This window comes from Lepisma saccharinum, chromosome 27 (assembly GCF_977018435.1).
Source record: "Lepisma saccharinum chromosome 27, izLepSacc3.1, whole genome shotgun sequence".
Taxonomy (NCBI): Eukaryota; Metazoa; Arthropoda; class Insecta; order Zygentoma; family Lepismatidae; genus Lepisma; species Lepisma saccharinum.
In genome coordinates this window covers 29,264,225-29,285,024 of record NC_139255.1, presented here as the reverse complement: position 1 = coordinate 29,285,024, position 20,800 = coordinate 29,264,225, and the positions used below count along the sequence as shown (strand labels likewise).

The window sequence follows — 20,800 nt, the reverse complement described above, 5'->3', positions numbered from 1 at the left end:
AGCTTTGTTATGTTAATATTTGTCTGGAGTTGAGAAAAAGGTACGTTGAAATTGTACCAAGCAAGAAGTACAATTTGTCCACCGCTTGGGCGAATATTAAATGTGATTATCCTTCCCCCAGAAAATATTCCTGTCCCCCATGCGCGTCCTTTCTGTTTAATTGAAAAGGGAAATGCATACTCACGATTTGTCTCTCAGCGTTTCCCTCCAGCACATTCTTTTCTTTCTCATGCTCGGTTGAAATCATCTTCACCAGTTTTGGAGCATCTGCACCGAAAACTAACTTTACCATAAAACCGGTCTGAAATTATAAAAAAATATTTAAACATATCTTAATTTAGTTTACTTAAATAGGGAAATTTGAGGCAAATCAGGGCAGTGGGACACATGAGAATCGTTAGATAGTTGTGCAGGGGGATACGGCTATTGATACAAAATTGACGGAGTATTAATAATGACATTATTATAATTAATATTATTGTTATTCCATTTGGAATACTCTTCTAGTCTGTACGTAAGATGAGCGAATATCTGGCACAACTGTTTTCTTTTACTTTTCCCGATTTAAAATCTTTAATATATTGACATACAGAATCGTTCTCATATTTTATTACAATTTACAACATTGAAGTTAAGGAACGGCTTCGAAGCTTACGTACAAAAATGTATAAAAATTTGAAAATTCTCTTGTGGAACCATTTAGCTTTTTGGCAGAATGTAAAAAGTAAAAAATAACAAGGAAAGACAAATTGCACAAAAAAATAGAAAATTCATCATGAATCTTCCATGTTTTACTCTTGTCGTGTGTCAATTACACTTAAGGAAAGAAGTTCAAATTATGTTTTGATGAAGAAGGTAGCTGCAGAGGGTATTGTAAGGAAAGGGGGGATTTCTCCATCACCACTGTCTTGAACTATTCCACTCTCTTGACATATCCCAACACGGATAATTATTATTTATCACAGACGGAGTAGGTAAACTTTATTATTATACTATCATCAATGTTGAATTATGATGATGTCTTATGATTCTTTAACAGAAGTGGCGGCCAGTGATGAATTCAGGTGGTACAAAGCTCAACCTCTACACACGCGCACGCTCGTGTGTGTAAATAATTTTTTGTATGTATTCGATTATGGCCACATAGCTCTCAATTTTTAAAATAAACCTTTACTCTCCCGATGATACCATATGGTATCATGGTGCTGATTACGAAATGAATGTGCTTTTTGGACCTTCATACTCTTATGTTTATGTTGCAAACTCTGACACAGGTCTGGAGCAAGCCTGGGAAATTCACACTGATGACCAACCTCCCCCTCCCCCTCCCCCCTCCCCAACCCACTCTGCAACATATCCATGCCACATTTCCGAACAGAGTTTCACATTTTGGCTCTTTATTCAACTTGTATGGAACCCAGGAACATGAAACATGTTTCATTCTCTTTGGAAACGTCCATTCTTTGAAAAGAACACTAAAGTTTGCGCCCTCTTCCCAAAATTCTGGGAGAAGAGGGGGCAAACTCCAGATTTTTATGTTTGTTTTTTTCCATTCAATTTCGGGGTTCGCGCCCCCCAAACCACCCTTCCTCGGTTCGGCGTTCTGAATTGTACACGGTTGCATGCTCTGATGTTTTACCTGAAAAACAAAACTCATCCGAAATAGATTGCTTCCATAGTGCCCGAGTTATAACAATTTTTTTTCCAAAAATGCAAATTACTTCTCTTTCGTAAAAAAAAAATAATCACATTTTGGCTCTTTATTCAACTTGTATGGCACCCAGGAACATGAAACATGTTTCATTCTCTTTGGAAACGTCCATTATTTGAAAAGAATACTAAAGTTTGCGCCCTCTCCCCAAAATTCCTGGAGAAGAGGGGGCAAACTCCAGATTTTCATGTTTTTCCATTGAAATTCGGAGTTCGTGCCCCCCAAGCCCCCCTTCCTCGGTCCGGCGTTCTGAATTGTACACAGTTGCATGCGCTGATGTATTAGCTGCAAAGCAAAACTTATCCGAAGTAGATTTCTCCCATAGTGCCCGAGTTATAACAATTTTCCTCCAAAAATGCAAATTGCCTATTTTTCGTAAAAAAAATAAATAATCACATTCTGGCTTATTATTCGACTTATATAGCACCCAAGAACATGAAACGTATTTCATTTTCTTGAGAAATGTCCACTCTTTGAAATGAATACTAAAGTTCGCGCCTTCTCCCAAAAATAGCGGGAGAAGAGGGGGCAAACTCCAGATTTTTATGTTTTTTCTATTGAAATTCTGGGGTCGTGCCCGCCCCCCCAAGCCCCTTCCTCGGTCCGGCGTTCTGAATTGTACACTTTTGCATGCTCTGATGTTTTAGCTGTAAAACAAAAGTTATCCGAAGTAGATTGCTCCCATAGTGCCCGAGTTATAACAATTCTCCTCCAAAGAGTGTTCGAATTTAAAATTCCCGCCGAGAAGCCCGGGCGAGAACGGGGGTATTTTCGTAAACCTGCTCGGGAGTGTAAAGGTTACATAACCTGTTATGCCAATAAAAGCAACATTCACAAAATCATTTTGAACTTTAAAAGAACATTGACGCCTTTTCTCAAGATAGGTTTTAACAGTTTTTTTTTTACAAACATATACAGGGTGTACCAAAAGTCTCATAATCCCCCCTTCCCCTTTGAATTGTAGACAAACCTGCAAAATGTTATTTTAATAGCATGCGTATGATGGGAGGATGGTATACCATTAAATGAGACCAATGACCACCATTTACTCCAGAGGATCTGTGTGCACACCGCCGTTTTCATGGCACAGTATTATTCGCCTCCAGGTGCGATGTGAAATCCTCCGTAACATGGCTGGCGTGAGGGAAGCAAACGCACTGCGAACAGCTTCTTGAAGTTCCCCAGTTGTCTGATAACGATTATTGACGACTTTCTGTTTGATGTGCCCCCGTAGCGCATTATTACAATATATCAGATTTGGACTTTGGGGTGGCCATTTTAGAGGTGCTGGTCCAATCCATTTGTCTCTGAACACACCATTGAGGTATTCTCTTAAAATGGCCACCTGAAATCCAGATCTGACATCTTATGTTACGGAGGATTTGACATCACACCTGGAGGCGAATAATACTGTGCATGAAACTGGCGGTGTGCACACAGATCCTCTGGAGTAAATGGTGGTCATTGGTCTGATTTAATGGTATACCATCCTCTCATCATACGCATGCTGTTAAAATAACATTTTGCAGGTTTGTCTACAATTCAAGGGGGGGGGGGGCTAATGTGACTTTTGGTACACCCTGTACAATTCAAGAACAGATATGCTCTAGGCTTCATTTAATCGGTTTTCACTCATTTTAAACAGTCTTTACTTCATTACAAAGTTTTGTAAGAACGCAGATCAAGTAGTGATGGGCATTAGTCGACTAATATTAGTCGATTAGTCGATTATTAAAACCATCGAAAAAATTATCGACTAATGAAAATTAGTCGACTGAAAAAATTAGTCGACTAATATTAGTCGAATTAGTCGTTCGACTAATATTAGTCGAATTAGTCGTTCGACTAATATTAGTCGAATTAGTCGTTCGACTAATATTAGTCGAATTAGTCGTTCGACTAATATTAGTCGGATTAGTCGTTCGACTAATATTAGTCGGAAACATTCCGACTAATATTAGTCGGAAACATTCCGACTAATATTAGTCGGAAACATTTCGACTAATATTAGTCGGAAACATTTCGACTGATTTCAGTCGGGAACATTCCGACTAATATTAGTCGAAATGACCGAACATGTCTCATTTCCAGACCAACAATCGACTACTTGAGCAGAGGGCTTATTGTCAAGAAGGGAAGCAAAGCAGGTAGGTATTTCTTGGAAAGGTCAGTGACTGGAATCTTTTATCCCTTGATGCCGCGACAGAGCTGGTATGCAAAGGGAAAGCTGACCCTGCTGTAGCTCTATCCCCCCCTACCTCCAGGGGGCGATGCCTACCGTCATTCATGTCGCTATTTTTGTTTTCTCTGAAGGGATACACATTCATAGTTCCGAGAGTTTCTTGGTATTCACAGGCCAGTGCACATTGTTGGTGCAAGAAAGACACCGCAACATTTTAAAAGCAAAACTATCCATTTCTGACCTTCAGATGGATTAGAGGGTTTATGATAAATGCATTTTACTGGAATGGAAATATTCTTAAACTTAAAAAACCGGTCGAATATAAGAAGAGAGTTTACAATCCACCAGCTCTGATGCAAGGTAAGGTAAAATTAATTTAATTAAAAATAAACATTAATTATGTTCGTGGGGCAAATACTAAAATATACGCTGTCCAGAACGATCTCAAACTTGCTGCAGTCGCTAGATGTTAATTTACCTTTCTGCCCCTTATGGGGTACAAATTTGCCAGCAACATCGGTGGCAGAGCGCGCAGGGTGGTTCATTCACATTCACGCCTTTTACGGCTCCGGGTTCGAATCCTGTGGTGGACATGGGTGTTTCTTGTAAGTTTCCACTCATCCATTTCCTGTAATCACAATTCATTCTCATCATCCCGATTAGCCTAAAGAGGCATAAAAGCGATGTAAAATGAGGATAATAATAAAGAAAGATAGAGGATGTATGTCACTTTGGGTAACCACGACGATGAGGACGAATTGATAAAAAAGAACATCCATGTCCAGCCTAATACTCAAGGGGTGGGGCAATGGGGTCATTTACCCCTCCAACTATGAAATGTTTTAATATGAAGCTGTAAAACCTACGAAAATAACATTGACGATTTTTCAGATTTTGCAAGAAATTCGATTTTATTCTTACATAAATGAATGGGTTGTTCGCAGAGAGAGGCAGGCTCCAGTCTGCCATATTTGGTAATTGTACCCAGGTAGTTTTATAACAATTGATGCAAGTCTACCAGACATCCACATTTTTTGGGACAGTCAAATCTTTTTAATCCCTGTCCCGAGTTTCTTCTAACTAACCGTCGCACCCTGCTTTTTCAGTCAAAAAAATGGTTTATAATCTCTCATCTCGTAATCGTCGCATTGGTGCGTTAGAGAACGAAACCAATTATAGCGGCGCATGATCTTTCGACACAGTTTCGCAATACTCTGGTAAATTTTCTCAGGTGTAATGTTTCGACTATAATGCACAAATCAATAACAACTAATGTCTTACTTTTTTGTTTCATACCGAAAAAAGGCTTACTGTCACAAATAAATTATGTTTGTCGTTTTAGACTATTCAATTTCAACTTATTCGCTAGTATTTCATTCATCCTAATATTGCACCAAAGGCAGTTTACATCGTAATAAATAATTTTTAACTGATCAGAACTATATTTTTAAAAGCTTCACATAATGGTCACACCCCTTTAAAAATTTCGACCAATATGTGTTGGATAGTATGGGAGCAAGAACTCGCCTCCACTGTTGATTAAAGGAAATTTGAAAACACTGTTAAGGAATACAGTACTATTAGAATACTATTAGAATACTTCTAAGAATATATGTAAACATCAAACATGAAGCTGTACGACGTATGCGAGGTATCTATCAGTGAGATTGATTTGTTCCGTTACTTTAGATTTTAATGTAGCATCTCTATAATTGTATGTCTAACTGTAATACTACTATAGTAAAGTTATCGGTCACATCTGACACTCCAACAAACAACATTTCGCATCTTTTCTTTGTTCCAATTAGGATTTGTCCCCCCCCCCCCCCCCACCCAAGACACATGATAATTCCCGTCTATGGGCCTGCCTATGTCTTCTTTACGTCTTTATTTGAAGCCGGAACCTTGATGGTGACTGACATCGTGAGTACACAACTCAACGTTTCGGGCCACAGAGACTGTTCTCAATGTTCTCATGCGTGACCTTGTAATGAAGAGATCCCGGGTCTATTCTCTGTGCGCCTACACACACACACACACACATACATACATACATATATATATATATATATATATATATATATATATATATATATATATATATATATATATGTATGTGTGTGTGTGTGTGTGTGTGTGTGTGTGTGTGTGTATAAACATTCGTTTATAAACAGTCCAATTTAGCCTGGCTCAGCTCAGCACAAGAGTGGAGGAATTTGAAAATAATAAGAAAAATATATAGTTCCACTTTGACTAATATTTGTCGTTAACGACTGATTCGACTAATATTAGTCGAAAGACTAATTCGACTAATATTAGTCGAAAGACTAATTCGACTAATATTAGTCGAACGACTAATTCGACTAATATTAGTCAAACGACTAATTCGACTAATATTAGTCGAACGACTAATTACTCGAAAAAATTAGTCGACTACTTTTTCGACTAATATTAGTCGAACGACTAATTCGACTAATATTAGTCAAACGACTAATTCGACTAATATTAGTCGAACGACTAATTCGACTAATATTAGTCGAACGACTAATTCGACTAATATTAGTCGAAAAAGTAGTCGACTAATTTTTTCGACTAATTAGTCGATATTTTGTTTCGACTAACGACTAATTAGTCGATGGTGGAAATTAGTCGATGGTGCCCATCACTAAGATCAAGTGAAGCAATTAGTAGCACAGTGTAGTGTAATAGATTCATGGTTGTTTTGATATTGTTTCTTGTGATACTTTTTTAACCCCTTTTCATTTTGAATACCTTGACTGAAAAGTTTCAAAACTAGTTGAACATTTAAACAGGGGTAGCAGTTGCTGCTCCCTCTGGTTGTATAGCTCTTTTTTGTGTTGCTGCAATATCGGTTGGAGAACAGGTGCAACTTACCCCAATAAACATCCATGTTGGTTCGCTTTTGTTTCGAAATCGTTTTAGTGCCCTGATGTTATCTGCTTTCGCCTGAAAAGGAAATAAATATTTACACGATTTTGATCGATTGATTGATTTGGTTTATTTTACTTCGCTTTTCTTCCATTTTTGACTTATCGCGAAGATAAGGATGAATGACGATGTGATGAAATTGATGAAGGGACACTCACAAAGAACAACAATGCCCAATCCGGGATTGGAACCCAGGAACCCTGGTGTCGTAGTGCGCTGTGCTAACCACTCCGCTATAGAGATCGGCTAACTCGATCTTGTTTTGAATTTGTACATACAGAGGAAAAAATCTCTAAATCGTTGCTTCTCAGTTGTAGATCATTTAAATTTATACACAGGGTGGCAAGATAACAGGTAGTACAAGTTAACGGAATACGTATGAAAATATGAAATTCAAAATACTTTTGAAATAATTATTTGCGATTCATTTTAAAGAAAGTTGTGCTTATATAGTGCAAAGCAATTTTAATACACGACCATCACGCACGTATCCAGGAATTCCTTTCGGGGGGGGCTGAACACCATCTTTTTAAGAGGTATAGATAGAACCTCACAAGTGGCGACTGGGATCCAAAACTAGGGGGGGGGGGTTGCAAGGAAAGTTTACTTTCTCTTGGTAGACAAGGCTTAGCATTAAGAGGCCATAGTGATAGTGTGGAGGCAAAAAAATGGGGAGAAGCTATCCCCTAAATCGTCGCCACTGTTTAAGGCCGCTATTCTAATCAGAACGTGAAATTGGAACATTTTTTACCACTCGACTCCTGTTTCCATGTATTAATATTGCATCTCAGTATGTGTTGTCCATTTCTTCTCATCAGGAATCAAAACATCTATGGTGTATTTGAGTGTTTTTACGAAGCTGTTACAGATGCACGGGATAGACAATCCACTCGACAACGCGAGATTCAAACTGTGGGCTGCTAACTGGACGCAGACAGCTCGAATATTTTTCTCTGAATCGAGCCTGAACACCACTAAGTAATGTGTCTTGTCCTCCCAAGTTTGCAGCTCTTATAAATGACGAAACCCACCAAATTGTTCATATTCAGGCCTAAGCACTCGCAAGTGTTCAAAATTGTTAGTCACAGCTTCCGCAGTCTTGTCATATAACAGTTGGGCTGAAAAGTTCGTAGGCTGACTCATAGATGGCGTTACTAGAATTAAATCCATGTGATTTTTTACTTAGTACTAATCTTCAAAAGATACGTGTATAAATTTCACAGCTGCCGGATAATTAGTTCGTGAGATATAGCATTGTGAGTGAAGCAGCTTTTGTTATTGTGAAAAAAAGGATAAAAAAGAATTTCGTGTGTTAATAAAGCATTGCTTTTTGGCGAAAAAAAATACTGTTGAAGCCAAGGCTTGGCTTGATAAACATTATTCGGACTCTGCACCAGGAAAATCAACAGTTGAGAAGTGGTTTGCTAAATTTAAACGAGGCGAAATGAGCATCGAAGACGATGCACGCAGTGGACGCCCCAAAGAGGCTGTTACCGACGAAAACATCAAAAAAGTCCACAAAATAATTTTAAATTATCGTAAAGTGAAGTTGATCGAGATAGCTGAGACTTTAAAAATATCAAAGGAACGTGTTGGACATATTGTGCATGAATATTTGAACATGCGAAAGCTGTGTTCAAAATGGGTGCCGCGCGTGCTCACAATCGATCAAAAGCAACAACGTTTTGATGATTCGGAGCAATGTTTAGCGATATTCAACCGTAATAAACACGAATTTTTCCGTCGATATATTACAATGGATGAAACATGGCTCCATAACTACACTCCAGAGTCCAATCGACAGTCAGCCGAGTGGACTGCACGTGATGAACCGAATCCAAAGCGTGGAAAGACGCAACAGTCGGCTGGCAAGGTTATGGCATCAGTATTCTGGGATGCGCATGGTATTATATTCATCGATTACCTCAAAAAGGGCCAGACCATCAACAGCGATTATTATATAGCGTTGTTGGAGCGTTTAAAGGATGAAATCACGAAAAAACGGCCCCATTTGAAGAAGAAAAAAGTGCTGTTTCATCAAGACAATACACCGTGTCACAAATCAATGAAAACGATGGCAAAATTATATGAATTAGACTACGAATTGCTTCCCCATCCACCATATTCTCCAGATCTGGCCCCCAGTGACTTTTTCCTGTTTGCAGACCTTAAAAGAATGCTCGCTGGAAAGAAATTTAGCACTGATGAAGAGGTAATCGCCGAAACTGAGGCCTATTTTGAGGCTAAAGAGAAATCGTACTATAAAAATGGCATCGAAAAATTGTATGACCGCTATAATCGTTGTATCGCCCTCGAAGGCAACTATATTGAATAATAAAATCGAATTTTGTCAAAAAAATATTTTTTACTATGTTAGCCTACGAACTTTTCAGCCCAACCGTTATTGGCACGAAACAAAGGAAGTCTTCTAGAATCCAGCTGGATCGTGAAACAATTAATGCACAGTGAAAACCCTTCCGTAAATAAAAAATTACAACGAATCGTACTACTCGTGGCGCTACCTTTGTTGTACAGCTTTCAAATCCTGACAAGTCTTTACATAATGCTCAAGTTCGCTGGGACAACACCGAAAGCGCAAGAAAAGTTTACGTGCAATATTATCAACAATAGGTTTATAGAACATTCTCCATCTCGCCTTGATACGAATTTATCTCTTTAAATTATCGTCACATTATTCAAGAAGCCAAAAAAAATAATTTTATCTAGTGTAGACTGAAAAATATCCTGGGAGAGGGGGCTCGAGTCTCCTGATCCCCACCTTGTATACGTGCTATTAACAATAACAGGGTTAAGGAATATTCTCCATCCTGTCTCGATAATTATTTCTCTCAAATTATCATCATATTGTCCAAGATGCAAGAAACGTAATTTTATCTCGTGTAAACGGAAAAAAATCATGTGTGAGGGCGGGGGCTCGAGCCACCTGATCCACACCTTGCACACGCGCTATTAACAATAACAGGGTTACAGAACATTCTCCATCTTGTCTCGATAATTATTTCTCTCAAATTATCATCACATTATTCAAGAACCCAAAAGCTAATTTCATCTCGCGTAAACTGAAGGAGGGACCCCCACCTTGGGTACGTGCAATTAACAATAACAGGGTTACAGAACATTCTCCGTCTTGCCTCGATAATTATTTATGTCCTTAAATTATCGTCACATTATTCAAGAAGCCAAAAACCTAATTCTACCTAGTGTAAACTGAAAAAATTCCTGGGAGGGGGGGGGGGGCTCGAGCCACCTGATCCCCACCTTGGATACGGGCTATTAACAATAACAGGGTTACAGAACATTCTCCGTCTTGCCTCGATAATTATTTATGTCCTTAAATTATCGTCACATTATTCAAGAAGCCAAAAACCTAATTCTACCTAGTGTAAACTGAAAAAATTCCTGGGAGGGGGGGGGGCTCGAGCCACCTGATCCCCACCTTGGATACGGGCTATTAACAATAACAGGGTTACAGAACATTCTCCGTCTTGCCTCGATAATTATTTCTCTCCTTAAATTATCGTTACATTATTTTATTTCACACCACAAGAAACAAAAAATCTCATTTTATCCAGTGTAAACCGAAAACTTTCGGGGGGGAGGGGCTCGAGCCCCCTTAAGCCCCACCCTTGGATACGTGCCTGACGACCGTTGAAAATTGCTCCTCTGTTCGAGATTCTGAAAATAGAGAAATAATTTTCCGAAATCGATATTGGGATAGTATTTTGTTTTCCACGTCCTGGTAATGGCATATCGGGATACTGCGTAATTTCTAGTGAATTGCATAAACTTGAAATGTGTGATGGCAATTTCTCTGTCACTAGCAGAGCTAAATCAAATTCATTTACATTTTGTCAGAGATCTGGCGGACTTTGCAAGCTATATTCTAATTACTCGAGTGGGTTTGTTTGTGTTTAAGAAAGTACCGCGCAAGGGCCAGGAAGTCATGTTCCCCTTTTGGAGAAAAAAAAATGCTATAAATGTAGCAAAATATTCCTGCCACTGTTTACTGAAAAACATAAGTCCGTATCCCCCCTTCCCCCTTGACGAGTATCCTGGGCACATTGAAGTCAGCTGCTTACCTAACAATGTAAAGATACCTCTCTGCGACCTCACATTGCAACAAGAAGCATATGAGGAGATGTGGAGGTAGGCTCCCACACATTCACGAGCTCAACATTTGTGGTGGTGGTGTGATGAGCACCACGCTCTGACCACCTTAACCTAAGGTGACCAGATTTTTAAAACAATAAACCAGGACATTTTTCATATTTTCCTGAACTGAATATAAACACTGTTTCGTCACAAACACGTATGTTTGAAAACTAATGAAATAAATACTAGGTAAATAAGTTACATAATGTGGTGATAAGCACTGCGCTTCAGCCAAGCGGTTCTTTAGAATTAGAAGTCATTCGTTTATATTTTGCCGGTCGGTGGATCTTCTTCATTACATCCTTCTCTTATAATTATATATTGTAAAGTTTACACACGTGCAATTAAAGGTCGCCTTATTAATCAACACAGCTTTCAAAGTTTGTGCTGAAAGATCGTTCTTGTCACTTGTCAACAACCTATTCAAGAAAAACTAAATATGCTGACCAAGGCAGTAATTTATTTTATTAAAAACATAAACTAAACGTAACGTTTCAACCTTCTAGCAAGGTCTTCTTCAGACTCTGTATCAAGTACAAAAGTAACAAGATACAAAAACAGGGCCTTATATATACACAAACATTACTCCCTCCAGACTATTTAGAAAGTTGTTTGGAACTTTCTAGAAGGTGACTTTCACTTTCACCAACTTTACTTTCACCTCAAAGGCTAAACTCAATTACTTCCATATAGAATGTGGTTGGACTTTTAATCTCATGATCTTTTCCCTTCATTTTTCTTCCTTCTCCTCTCCTCTTTCTCTCTTGTCCTTTCCACTCTTTCTAACATCTTCTTCCATTCTTTGTTTAACTTCAGTCCCCCATTCCAGTTCATTGTGTCTTCTTCACCTTTCTTCTCTATTTCCTTTGCTTCCTTCCATTTTCTCACTAGCATTCTCTTCTCCCTTCCTATCTGCTTAGCCTCATCCCACTCTATGTCATGTCCTGTTTCTCTCGTGTGTTTAAATATTGCATTTCTCTCTCTCTTAAGTCGTACATCATCCCTATGTTGTTTCAACCTGTCTTTCAGCCTTTTCTTCGTTTCTCCTATGTACACACTCTGACATTCTTTACATTTCACTTCGTAGATAATCCCTTCCTCTTCCTCTACTCTGTTTTCCTTATTCTTGTTAGCATTCCTCGCTATTCCTAAGATGCTTCTCCCTCCCTTCCTGTAAGTTTTAATTCCCGCTTTCCTAAGCACTTTGCATATCTTTTCTGTGGTCTTCCCCATACTCCTTATTCCAAACCTTCTCTCTTTTTCTTTCTCTTCCAATTCTTCCCTGCCCGTTTTCTTCCTTCTTCTGTTTATGTCCAGTCTATCCTGCTTCTCATAGCCATTCTTTTCCAGTTGTTTCCATAGGCTATTTATTTTGCCTTCTTTTTCACATTCTTTCATGCATATTTTCTTGATTCTGTCCTCCATATTCTTTATAAAATTTATTTTTGTCACCTCACTTACATCACTTCGTTTGTGGCAGAATACCCCTGCTGCACACTTCTTCTGATGCCAAACGGTTTCAATTTCTTTTCCTCTATTCCTTTTCATCAATATATCTAGAAAGCTTAACCTGCTTTCTTCTTCTATTTCAAGTTCCAATAATATCCCTCTTTCTTCATCTTGAATTTCTTTGGCAAAAATGTCAAGCTGCCTCTTCGTTCCCTTCCATATGCCAAAACAGTCGTCCACATATCTGCAAAACATAATTATTTTGTCACCTCCCTTTTCTATCACTTTCTTTTCCCATTCATTCATAACCAATTCAGCCAATGCTGGGCTTAGACTGGAACCTATATTTAGTCCTTCACTCATTAACATTAATTTATCTCCCATTATACTTTAACCGTTATTCCAAATGGTTTCCAGCGCCTTGACTACCCTTTCACTATCCCATTCTCCTATAATTTCTTGTCCCATTCTCTTTTTAATAATGTCCAAAACGTGTCCCCTCTTGATGCTCGGGAACATACTTTTCACGTCTAAGCTAAACATTGTCGTCTTCATCTCATTTAACTTAAGTCCTTTTATGAGGTCCACTACTTGTTCACTGTTCTTAACTGCTCTGCTTTCTTGCTGTGTTACTAAGACGTCAATAACTTTCTTAACTTTCTTTTCTAAGGGTTCCAAAATATTATTTCTGCAGTTCATTACTGGAATTTACTGCAGAAATAATATTTTGGAACCCTTAGAAAAGAAAGTTAAGAAAGTTATTGACGTCTTAGTAACACAGCAAGAAAGCAGAGCAGTTAAGAACAGTGAACAAGTAGTAGACCTCATAAAAGGACTTAAGTTAAATGAGATGAAGACGACAATGTTTAGCTTAGACGTGAAAAGTATGTTCCCGAGCATCAAGAGGGGACACGTTTTGGACATTATTAAAAAGAGAATGGGACAAGAAATTATAGGAGAATGGGATAGTGAAAGGGTAGTCAAGGCGCTGGAAACCATTTGGAATAACGGTTACAGTATAATGGGAGATAAATTAATGTTAATGAGTGAAGGACTAAATATAGGTTCCAGTCTAAGCCCAGCATTGGCTGAATTGGTTATGAATGAATGGGAAAAGAAAGTGATAGAAAAGGGAGGTGACAAAATAATTATGTTTTGCAGATATGTGGACGACTGTTTTGGCATATGGAAGGGAACGAAGAGGCAGCTTGACATTTTTGCCAAAGAAATTCAAGATGAAGAAAGAGGGATATTATTGGAACTTGAAATAGAAGAAGAAAGCAGGTTAAGCTTTCTAGATATATTGATGAAAAGGAATAGAGGAAAAGAAATTGAAACCGTTTGGCATCAGAAGAAGTGTGCAGCAGGGGTATTCTGCCACAAACGAAGTGATGTAAGTGAGGTGACAAAAATAAATTTTATAAAGAATATGGAGGACAGAATCAAGAAAATATGCATGAAAGAATGTGAAAAAGAAGGCAAAATAAATAGCCTATGGAAACAACTGGAAAAGAATGGCTATGAGAAGCAGGATAGACTGGACATAAACAGAAGAAGGAAGAAAACGGGCAGGGAAGAATTGGAAGAGAAAGAAAAAGAGAGAAGGTTTGGAATAAGGAGTATGGGGAAGACCACAGAAAAGATATGCAAAGTGCTTAGGAAAGCGGGAATTAAAACTTACAGGAAGGGAGGGAGAAGCATCTTAGGAATAGCGAGGAATGCTAACAAGAATAAGGAAAACAGAGTAGAGGAAGAGGAAGGGATTATCTACGAAGTGAAATGTAAAGAATGTCAGAGTGTGTACATAGGAGAAACGAAGAAAAGGCTGAAAGACAGGTTGAAACAACATAGGGATGATGTACGACTTAAGAGAGAGAGAAATGCAATATTTAAACACACGAGAGAAACAGGACATGACATAGAGTGGGATGAGGCTAAGCAGATAGGAAGGGAGAAGAGAATGCTAGTGAGAAAATGGAAGGAAGCAAAGGAAATAGAGAAGAAAGGTGAAGAAGACACAATGAACTGGAATGGGGGACTGAAGTTAAACAAAGAATGGAAGAAGATGTTAGAAAGAGTGGAAAGGACAAGAGAGAAAGAGGAGAGGAGAAGGAAGAAAAATGAAGGGAAAAGATCATGAGATTAAAAGTCCAACCACATTCTATATGGAAGTAATTGAGTTTAGCCTTTGAGGTGAAAGTAAAGTTGGTGAAAGTGAAAGTCACCTTCTAGAAAGTTCCAAACAACTTTCTAAATAGTCTGGAGGGAGTAATGTTTGTGTATATATAAGGCCCTGTTTTTGTATCTTGTTACTTTTGTACTTGATACAGAGTCTGAAGAAGACCTTGCTAGAAGGTTGAAACGTTACGTTTAGTTTATGTTTTTAATAAAATAAATTACTGCCTTGGTCAGCATATTTAGTTTTTCATAATCATGGAAACAAGGCTTAATGGTGTTATAACCTATTCAAGTACGAAAATACTCATTGTTCTTGGGTCGTTCTCAGGTACCAATTTATTAAAGGCTTGGTAAACTCCACAGTCACTCCAGTGAGGTTTCTGGAGAAATTACCCACCTGAATTCATCCACCCCGAGAATCGAACGCGGGTTTCCAGCGTGGCAGTCAAACGCCCAAGAGACTAAACCACAGCGGCAGGCACGTATTTAGATATTTATTTCGGGGGGGGGGGGGGTCCGAACCAAGTGTCTCAGAAATAATAATAATAACAATATAATTATATAATACTTATATTAAATTAAAATAATAATAATTAATAAATATTATATTAATATTGTATTGTTATTATTACATAAAAACGGTGTAAGAATAGAGATATAAAAGCATGTAGTTAAGATTGCTAAAATTTGTATGAAAGCAACTGCCCTGCAAGGAAATCAGTACCTAATGGATAAAGAATTGAATATTTATTAAATAACATGAAAGAATATTAGATCCGGTTGACGAAAATTAAAGTGTCAGATTAATATCTTTGGTACTGTCATTGAAAGTTCGGCGGAAATAGATTATACAACAAATGCCAAACAAGTATACGTATATTCATTGTTTAATGTTAGTACTTGGTAAGTCTTTCGGGGGGGGGGGGTCCGGAACCTTGAACTTCGCCCCTAAATACGTCCTTGACAGTGCGGTAGGATAGTTTAGTGTCAAGCGTCACCCACCGTAATTATGTTCTTGTTACGCAGTCATTGTACTGCGTTAGCTTTTGTTTAGACACACACACACACATCAAATTAATGTTAAATTAAATACTTATAAAACTAGAAATTTACTGCCTTCAAATAAATTGAAAAAAATATCCCTCGATTATACACAACAAAGTTAAGCAACACATGTTTTCATTATTTAATTTTTGCACTTGGTAAGTCTTTCGGGGGTATCCGCACCCCCTAGACCCCCCCCCAAATACGTCCTTGCACGGAGGCTCTCTACTCTATCAGTAGACAAGGAATTGAGAGCATTGATATTTAAGAAGCTTTATTTTTGGTACTACTACGTCCCAGGCCCGTAGCCAGGAATTCTTGGTAGGGGGGGGGGGGGGCAAAGTCAATCCTAGAGGGGGCAAAGTTTTAATATTGTTTAATATATTATTCTATTGTGTCGCGTTCGCAGATATAGCGGGGTACATGGGAGCACGTACCCCCCACAAAGCAATAAGTAACCAGAAGGGATGATATCGTGAAATTCCAACGAACAACAAAAAAATCGAGAACAACAATAAAATTTAACATAAATAGGCTAATCGGGACTGTATCTACTTGAAATTTAAATGTGCCGCTACTGAAAATCGAATCTGAGGCATCTACATTGCAGGTCGATTATGTTAATATGCTATTAATACACACCAACAGTTTTGGGCCTCCCTCAGAACTGATTAAGGGAGCGGGAGCCTTTTATAAATCGTGCTTCATATTTATTCCCTGCAGTTTCCAGTATGCCAGATATTTAAGCATAAAGGGATCTAATGAGAATTCAATAACACTAATGTGTTGTGTTATGCAAGATAAATCAAATAAATTAAATGATAATGATTAGATATTATCTACAATTTGATGAATGCTGTAAAAATTTGTAATTAAAACATGGGTCTCTCAGTCTAACACGGATCCTATTTGCTTCAAAAGGGAGTCTCTTACATCACTGCAGACAATGTTAGCTTACTGTTTGCGCTAACTATTTTGCAAAATATTGTGTGAATTGTATTGTTTTATTTTTGAAACACATTTCTTTGGCATCCAACAAACAAATAGGAACCCCTTGATTCATCAATGACTTCTTGGATTACGGTGTCATCATTATGCAACTAAGTTGCATAGAGGGAAGTTTTGTATTCTTTTTACATTTTGAGAAATATGTTCCCTAATGACTGTGATACGAAAACAACTAGAGACCCATCAACCAGCCCGTAGCCAGAATTGGTCTCCAGGGGGGGCTCACAGGTTATCAGGGGGGGGGGGTTATAAACCAAGTTCATTTTTCTAAAGTTTAACAGTATTAAATGAAGGTAAATTATGTGTGTCGGGGTCATTAAGTTTATGTAAAATATAAATAATTTAGAGATATATAAAAAAGCTTGTATTGGTATATCTTCTAAAACATCTCTTGAAGTGTTAAATGACTGGTCGTGACACCATCCCTTAATGCACACTCCATATTATTTTTGATGACACGATTATTTATATCATACAAGTAAAAATGAACAATATTCACTTCAATCATAATTCCTACCGTACATTCCACCTCCAGCAGAGGCAATAAGACCCCTTGATTCCCAAAACTTGAGATCTATTGACATTTGACGCAGATGTGGATATAATGTGGATGATGACATCAAAGTCACAGATGTCTGACAAACAAGAGGCTGCAACAGGGGTTGGGAAGGTACAGATTAAGAAGCTCCCCTCTGGAAGAAATTTCTAAAGTCTAGAACTGGGATTCCCAAACTTTTTTGTTTCACGGCTCCTTTAGTATTTCAAGATTTTTCTGCTGTGCCCAAGTCAGAATGTTGACCTATCTAGCATTTGCAATGCTCAGTTAGTGTGGTTGGGTTGCTTCAAATTCAGAAACATCTTATGTATAAAAGTACTAAATAAGCACATATTTAGAAAAATCATATCTTTTCTGTGAAAATATTGGAACATTTCGCTGCTCCCCTGCAAGCTAGCCACAATTCCTCAAGGTGATACGGTGCACGCTTTGTTAGCCAAAGGTGACGTAATCAGGAGGGGAGGAAGGGGAAATGATGAAAAAAAGACAGCCAGTTCGACTGCTTCCACATTCGCAAGGGAAGCTCATTGCAGACAACTTGACTGTGAAATAGTGAACGGTTTTTAGAATTTTAAAGGTTTTTACAGTTTTTAAAATTTATACAGGAGGACAAATAAGTTTGTATAATAGGTTTTAACTTAGATAAACGATGGCTTTAAAACACGTAAATTGTCAGTGTGCAATCGATTTTCCTATACTTTTTCCCCGCTCACATTTCACCTAATCCTTGATCCTGTTGACTATGGAAGAAATATCTTGACGAAGCAATGACTTTATGAATTGCTTATAACAACGAAACCTGAAGAAGAGAGAGGTTATCTCTCGAAACGTCGTAATTGAAGAAAACGTATCATACTCGCAAAAAAGTAAGTAAAATTGTAATTTATATTGGGAACCACTGGTCTAGAGAATTTCTAAATACTTGCTTCTACTTAGACTTCGACTCATAAACAAGATTAAACGAATATAATAGCTGCTGTTCATGCTCTGTGATCTTTCATTAAGTTGTGAGCCAAATAATATCTCCTGTCTACATTTTCACTCTTCACTGAAAACAAATTACAATACAAAATAGTTTTACCTAATGTCAAGGGGACTGGTGGCAGTGCCAGGGGGGGCTGAGAACCCCCTGGCCCCTGCCTGGCTACGGTTCTGCCACCAACCCATCTGAAACCCTGGGGCAGGAGCAGTGGCGCTAGTGTCGCTAGTTAAAATTATGGGGAAGCCTGTAGTTAGCATATTTTTCGAGGTTCCAGAAAGCTTGGTGGATCTATAAAAAGGGGCCTCCTTCACCTTACTCCATCCTCGCAGCGTGAGGTCTCTGGGGCGCTTATCGCCACCACTGAGCAGAAACGTTTAAACCCCAAATATCAGTTTTTTATGCTGATACTGATTACTGCTAGTCAGAGAATGGCTAAAGTTAGGAGAATCCACTCCACAGCAGAAGAGTTGATAGAATGTTTTGTCGAATAACTAGGTTATAAATTAAAGGTAAAGGTATAGTTCACCGTGCATGTAGCACCGTGCCATGAAGACACATTTAGGGGATGTGGGGATAGATCCCCACACATTCTCGATCTCGGCCAAATTGAAGGTGATGTGATCAGCACCACGCTGTGACACGTTGAAGCATGTTGAGGAAAATTGAACATCTCGCTAGATCAACAGCATCTTAACAGTTGATGAGACCTGCCTTTACTATTACCACAGGCCTACTAAAACCCAGAAAAAAAGACTGGCTCTTCGAAGATAAAAACACACCCTTGTCTGTGCGAAAATCATGATCCGTAAAGAAGAGAATGGTGACTGCCTTCTTTACTGTAAGGGGAGTTGTGGCGCGGGTGGTGCTGGAAACACAGAAGACAGTCACCGGGAAGTGGTACACCGAGGAGTGCCTGCCCAGAGTAGTTCAAGCTCTCTCATCGTCAGACACTTAGTTTCTCCACCATGACAACGCTCCTGCCCACCGCTCCAAAGTTTGCACCGAGTATTTGCCACGTACTGTACTGAAGGTGCTGGAGCATCCTCCCTACGGTGCAGACCTCGCTCCATGTGATTTTGCACTGTTCCCTCGCGTCAATAACAGGTTAAAGAAGTAGGTTTCCAACAGAGAGGACCTTCTAAGGGCGTGGGATGACGAGTGTGCCCAGCTGCCTGAGGAAACCAGTTGGTTCGACGACTGGTTTCGAAGGATGAAGAAGTGTATCGTGTGTTGTGGAAAGTATTTCGAAAGATTGTGAAAATTAAAGGTGTATTGCAAAACTTTCTTAGTGCCTTTTCTATTTACACTCCAAAAGATGCCTAGTGTAACTCGTATCACATCAGAATTATTCTTTTTAACAGAAATAATAAATGTGAAACACTATCACATTTTCGTCATGTCTGATAACTGACCCAGCAAGCTGTCCTAAATCTTTCACTAGCCGACCTGGTAGTGGGGTGGTTACACAACGCACTACGACGACAGGAGTCCTTGTGCAATCCCCAGCCTGGTCATGGGGGTTGCTCGTAAGTGTCCCTTTATCAATTTCATATCATCACTCATTCTTATCATCGCAATTAACTAGAAGTGGCAAGAAAGCAATATTAAGTAAAAAAAATCAAATATTCACTCTATCTCTCAACAGTTCAAACTCCATAGATAAACATTCAAGAAAACATATCCAAACACATTACGCACCTTTAATAATGTCTAGATACTGAAAATCGTGAAATCATTTTCCGAAATCTGGACCTGGAAAGGAATTTTTTCCCCAATGCTGGTACGACATTATGGAATCCAACACACCTTTCTTAATAAATCACCAAATCCGTAAGTGTCTTTGTTAACTTCCTAGAGCAATATAAGATACAATTGTAAAGAATAGTGAGAATTCCAGATAGGTATGTGTTCTATATTTTTCACAGGGGGGCAGTTCCCCCCCTGCCCCCCCTCTAGCTACGGGCCTGCTACGTCCAAGATATTTGGTGGGGTGAATCTGCAGGCAACCTCCAGCGCGGCATAACAGGAGAACAAGTGCAACATGTGCAAAAACTTTGAGGTCACTAAGAGTGAAAACAGTGTGAATTTGTGTTCCCAGACGCCGTTTAATACATTATACAGAGCGATCCATTGAAGTGGTGTAGACCGCCGCGTGAGTGTTTGCGCTATCGGCAAGCGAGGCACTCACGGCCGTTTGTAGGCATCGTAGAGTGTCGATGAAGCAAGCGCACAACAGTTTCCATAATTATTTTAAAAAGTGATTTACTTACCAGATCTATAAAAGGAGGTGTTAAAACTAGTTGCCTTCAATGAGCACATATTTTTGATTAAGACACCCACTAACGTAAGCTGGCGAGGGGGGGAAGGAAACCTGTTTTTACGGAGGTCCTGAAAGTAGACACGAGACTGTGAAGTGATAAAGGTCCTTGTTTTGTATTGTGTGGCCTGTTTTAGTTTGGCGACTGTGAAGTGATAGGGTGCTTGTTGCCGTATTCAACCGCAAAGTGTGTTATGGCTCAGCAAATGTTTTCTACTGCACACCGTGTACTTATGATTCATATGTGTTAA

At 38.8% G+C, this 20,800-nt stretch overlaps 1 protein-coding gene across 4 annotated transcripts in view; it reads right to left on the bottom strand.

The window, feature by feature from the left end:
- The window catches only part of LOC145980044 (thioredoxin domain-containing protein 6-like), a 109,416-nt gene that overhangs the window by 17,493 nt on the left and 71,123 nt on the right, over positions 1-20,800 (bottom strand). For 3 of the 4 annotated variants that reach the window (XM_083113026.1, XM_083113023.1, XM_083113024.1), the window contains exons 4-5: positions 6,789-6,860; positions 185-301 (exon numbers count right to left, since the gene is read on the bottom strand). In XM_083113026.1, coding sequence (XP_082969152.1) covers positions 185-301; positions 6,789-6,860 — 189 coding nt within the window. The remainder of the gene's footprint in view (positions 1-184; positions 302-6,788; positions 6,861-20,800) is intronic. The other variant, XM_083113025.1, reaches the window with a different exon arrangement.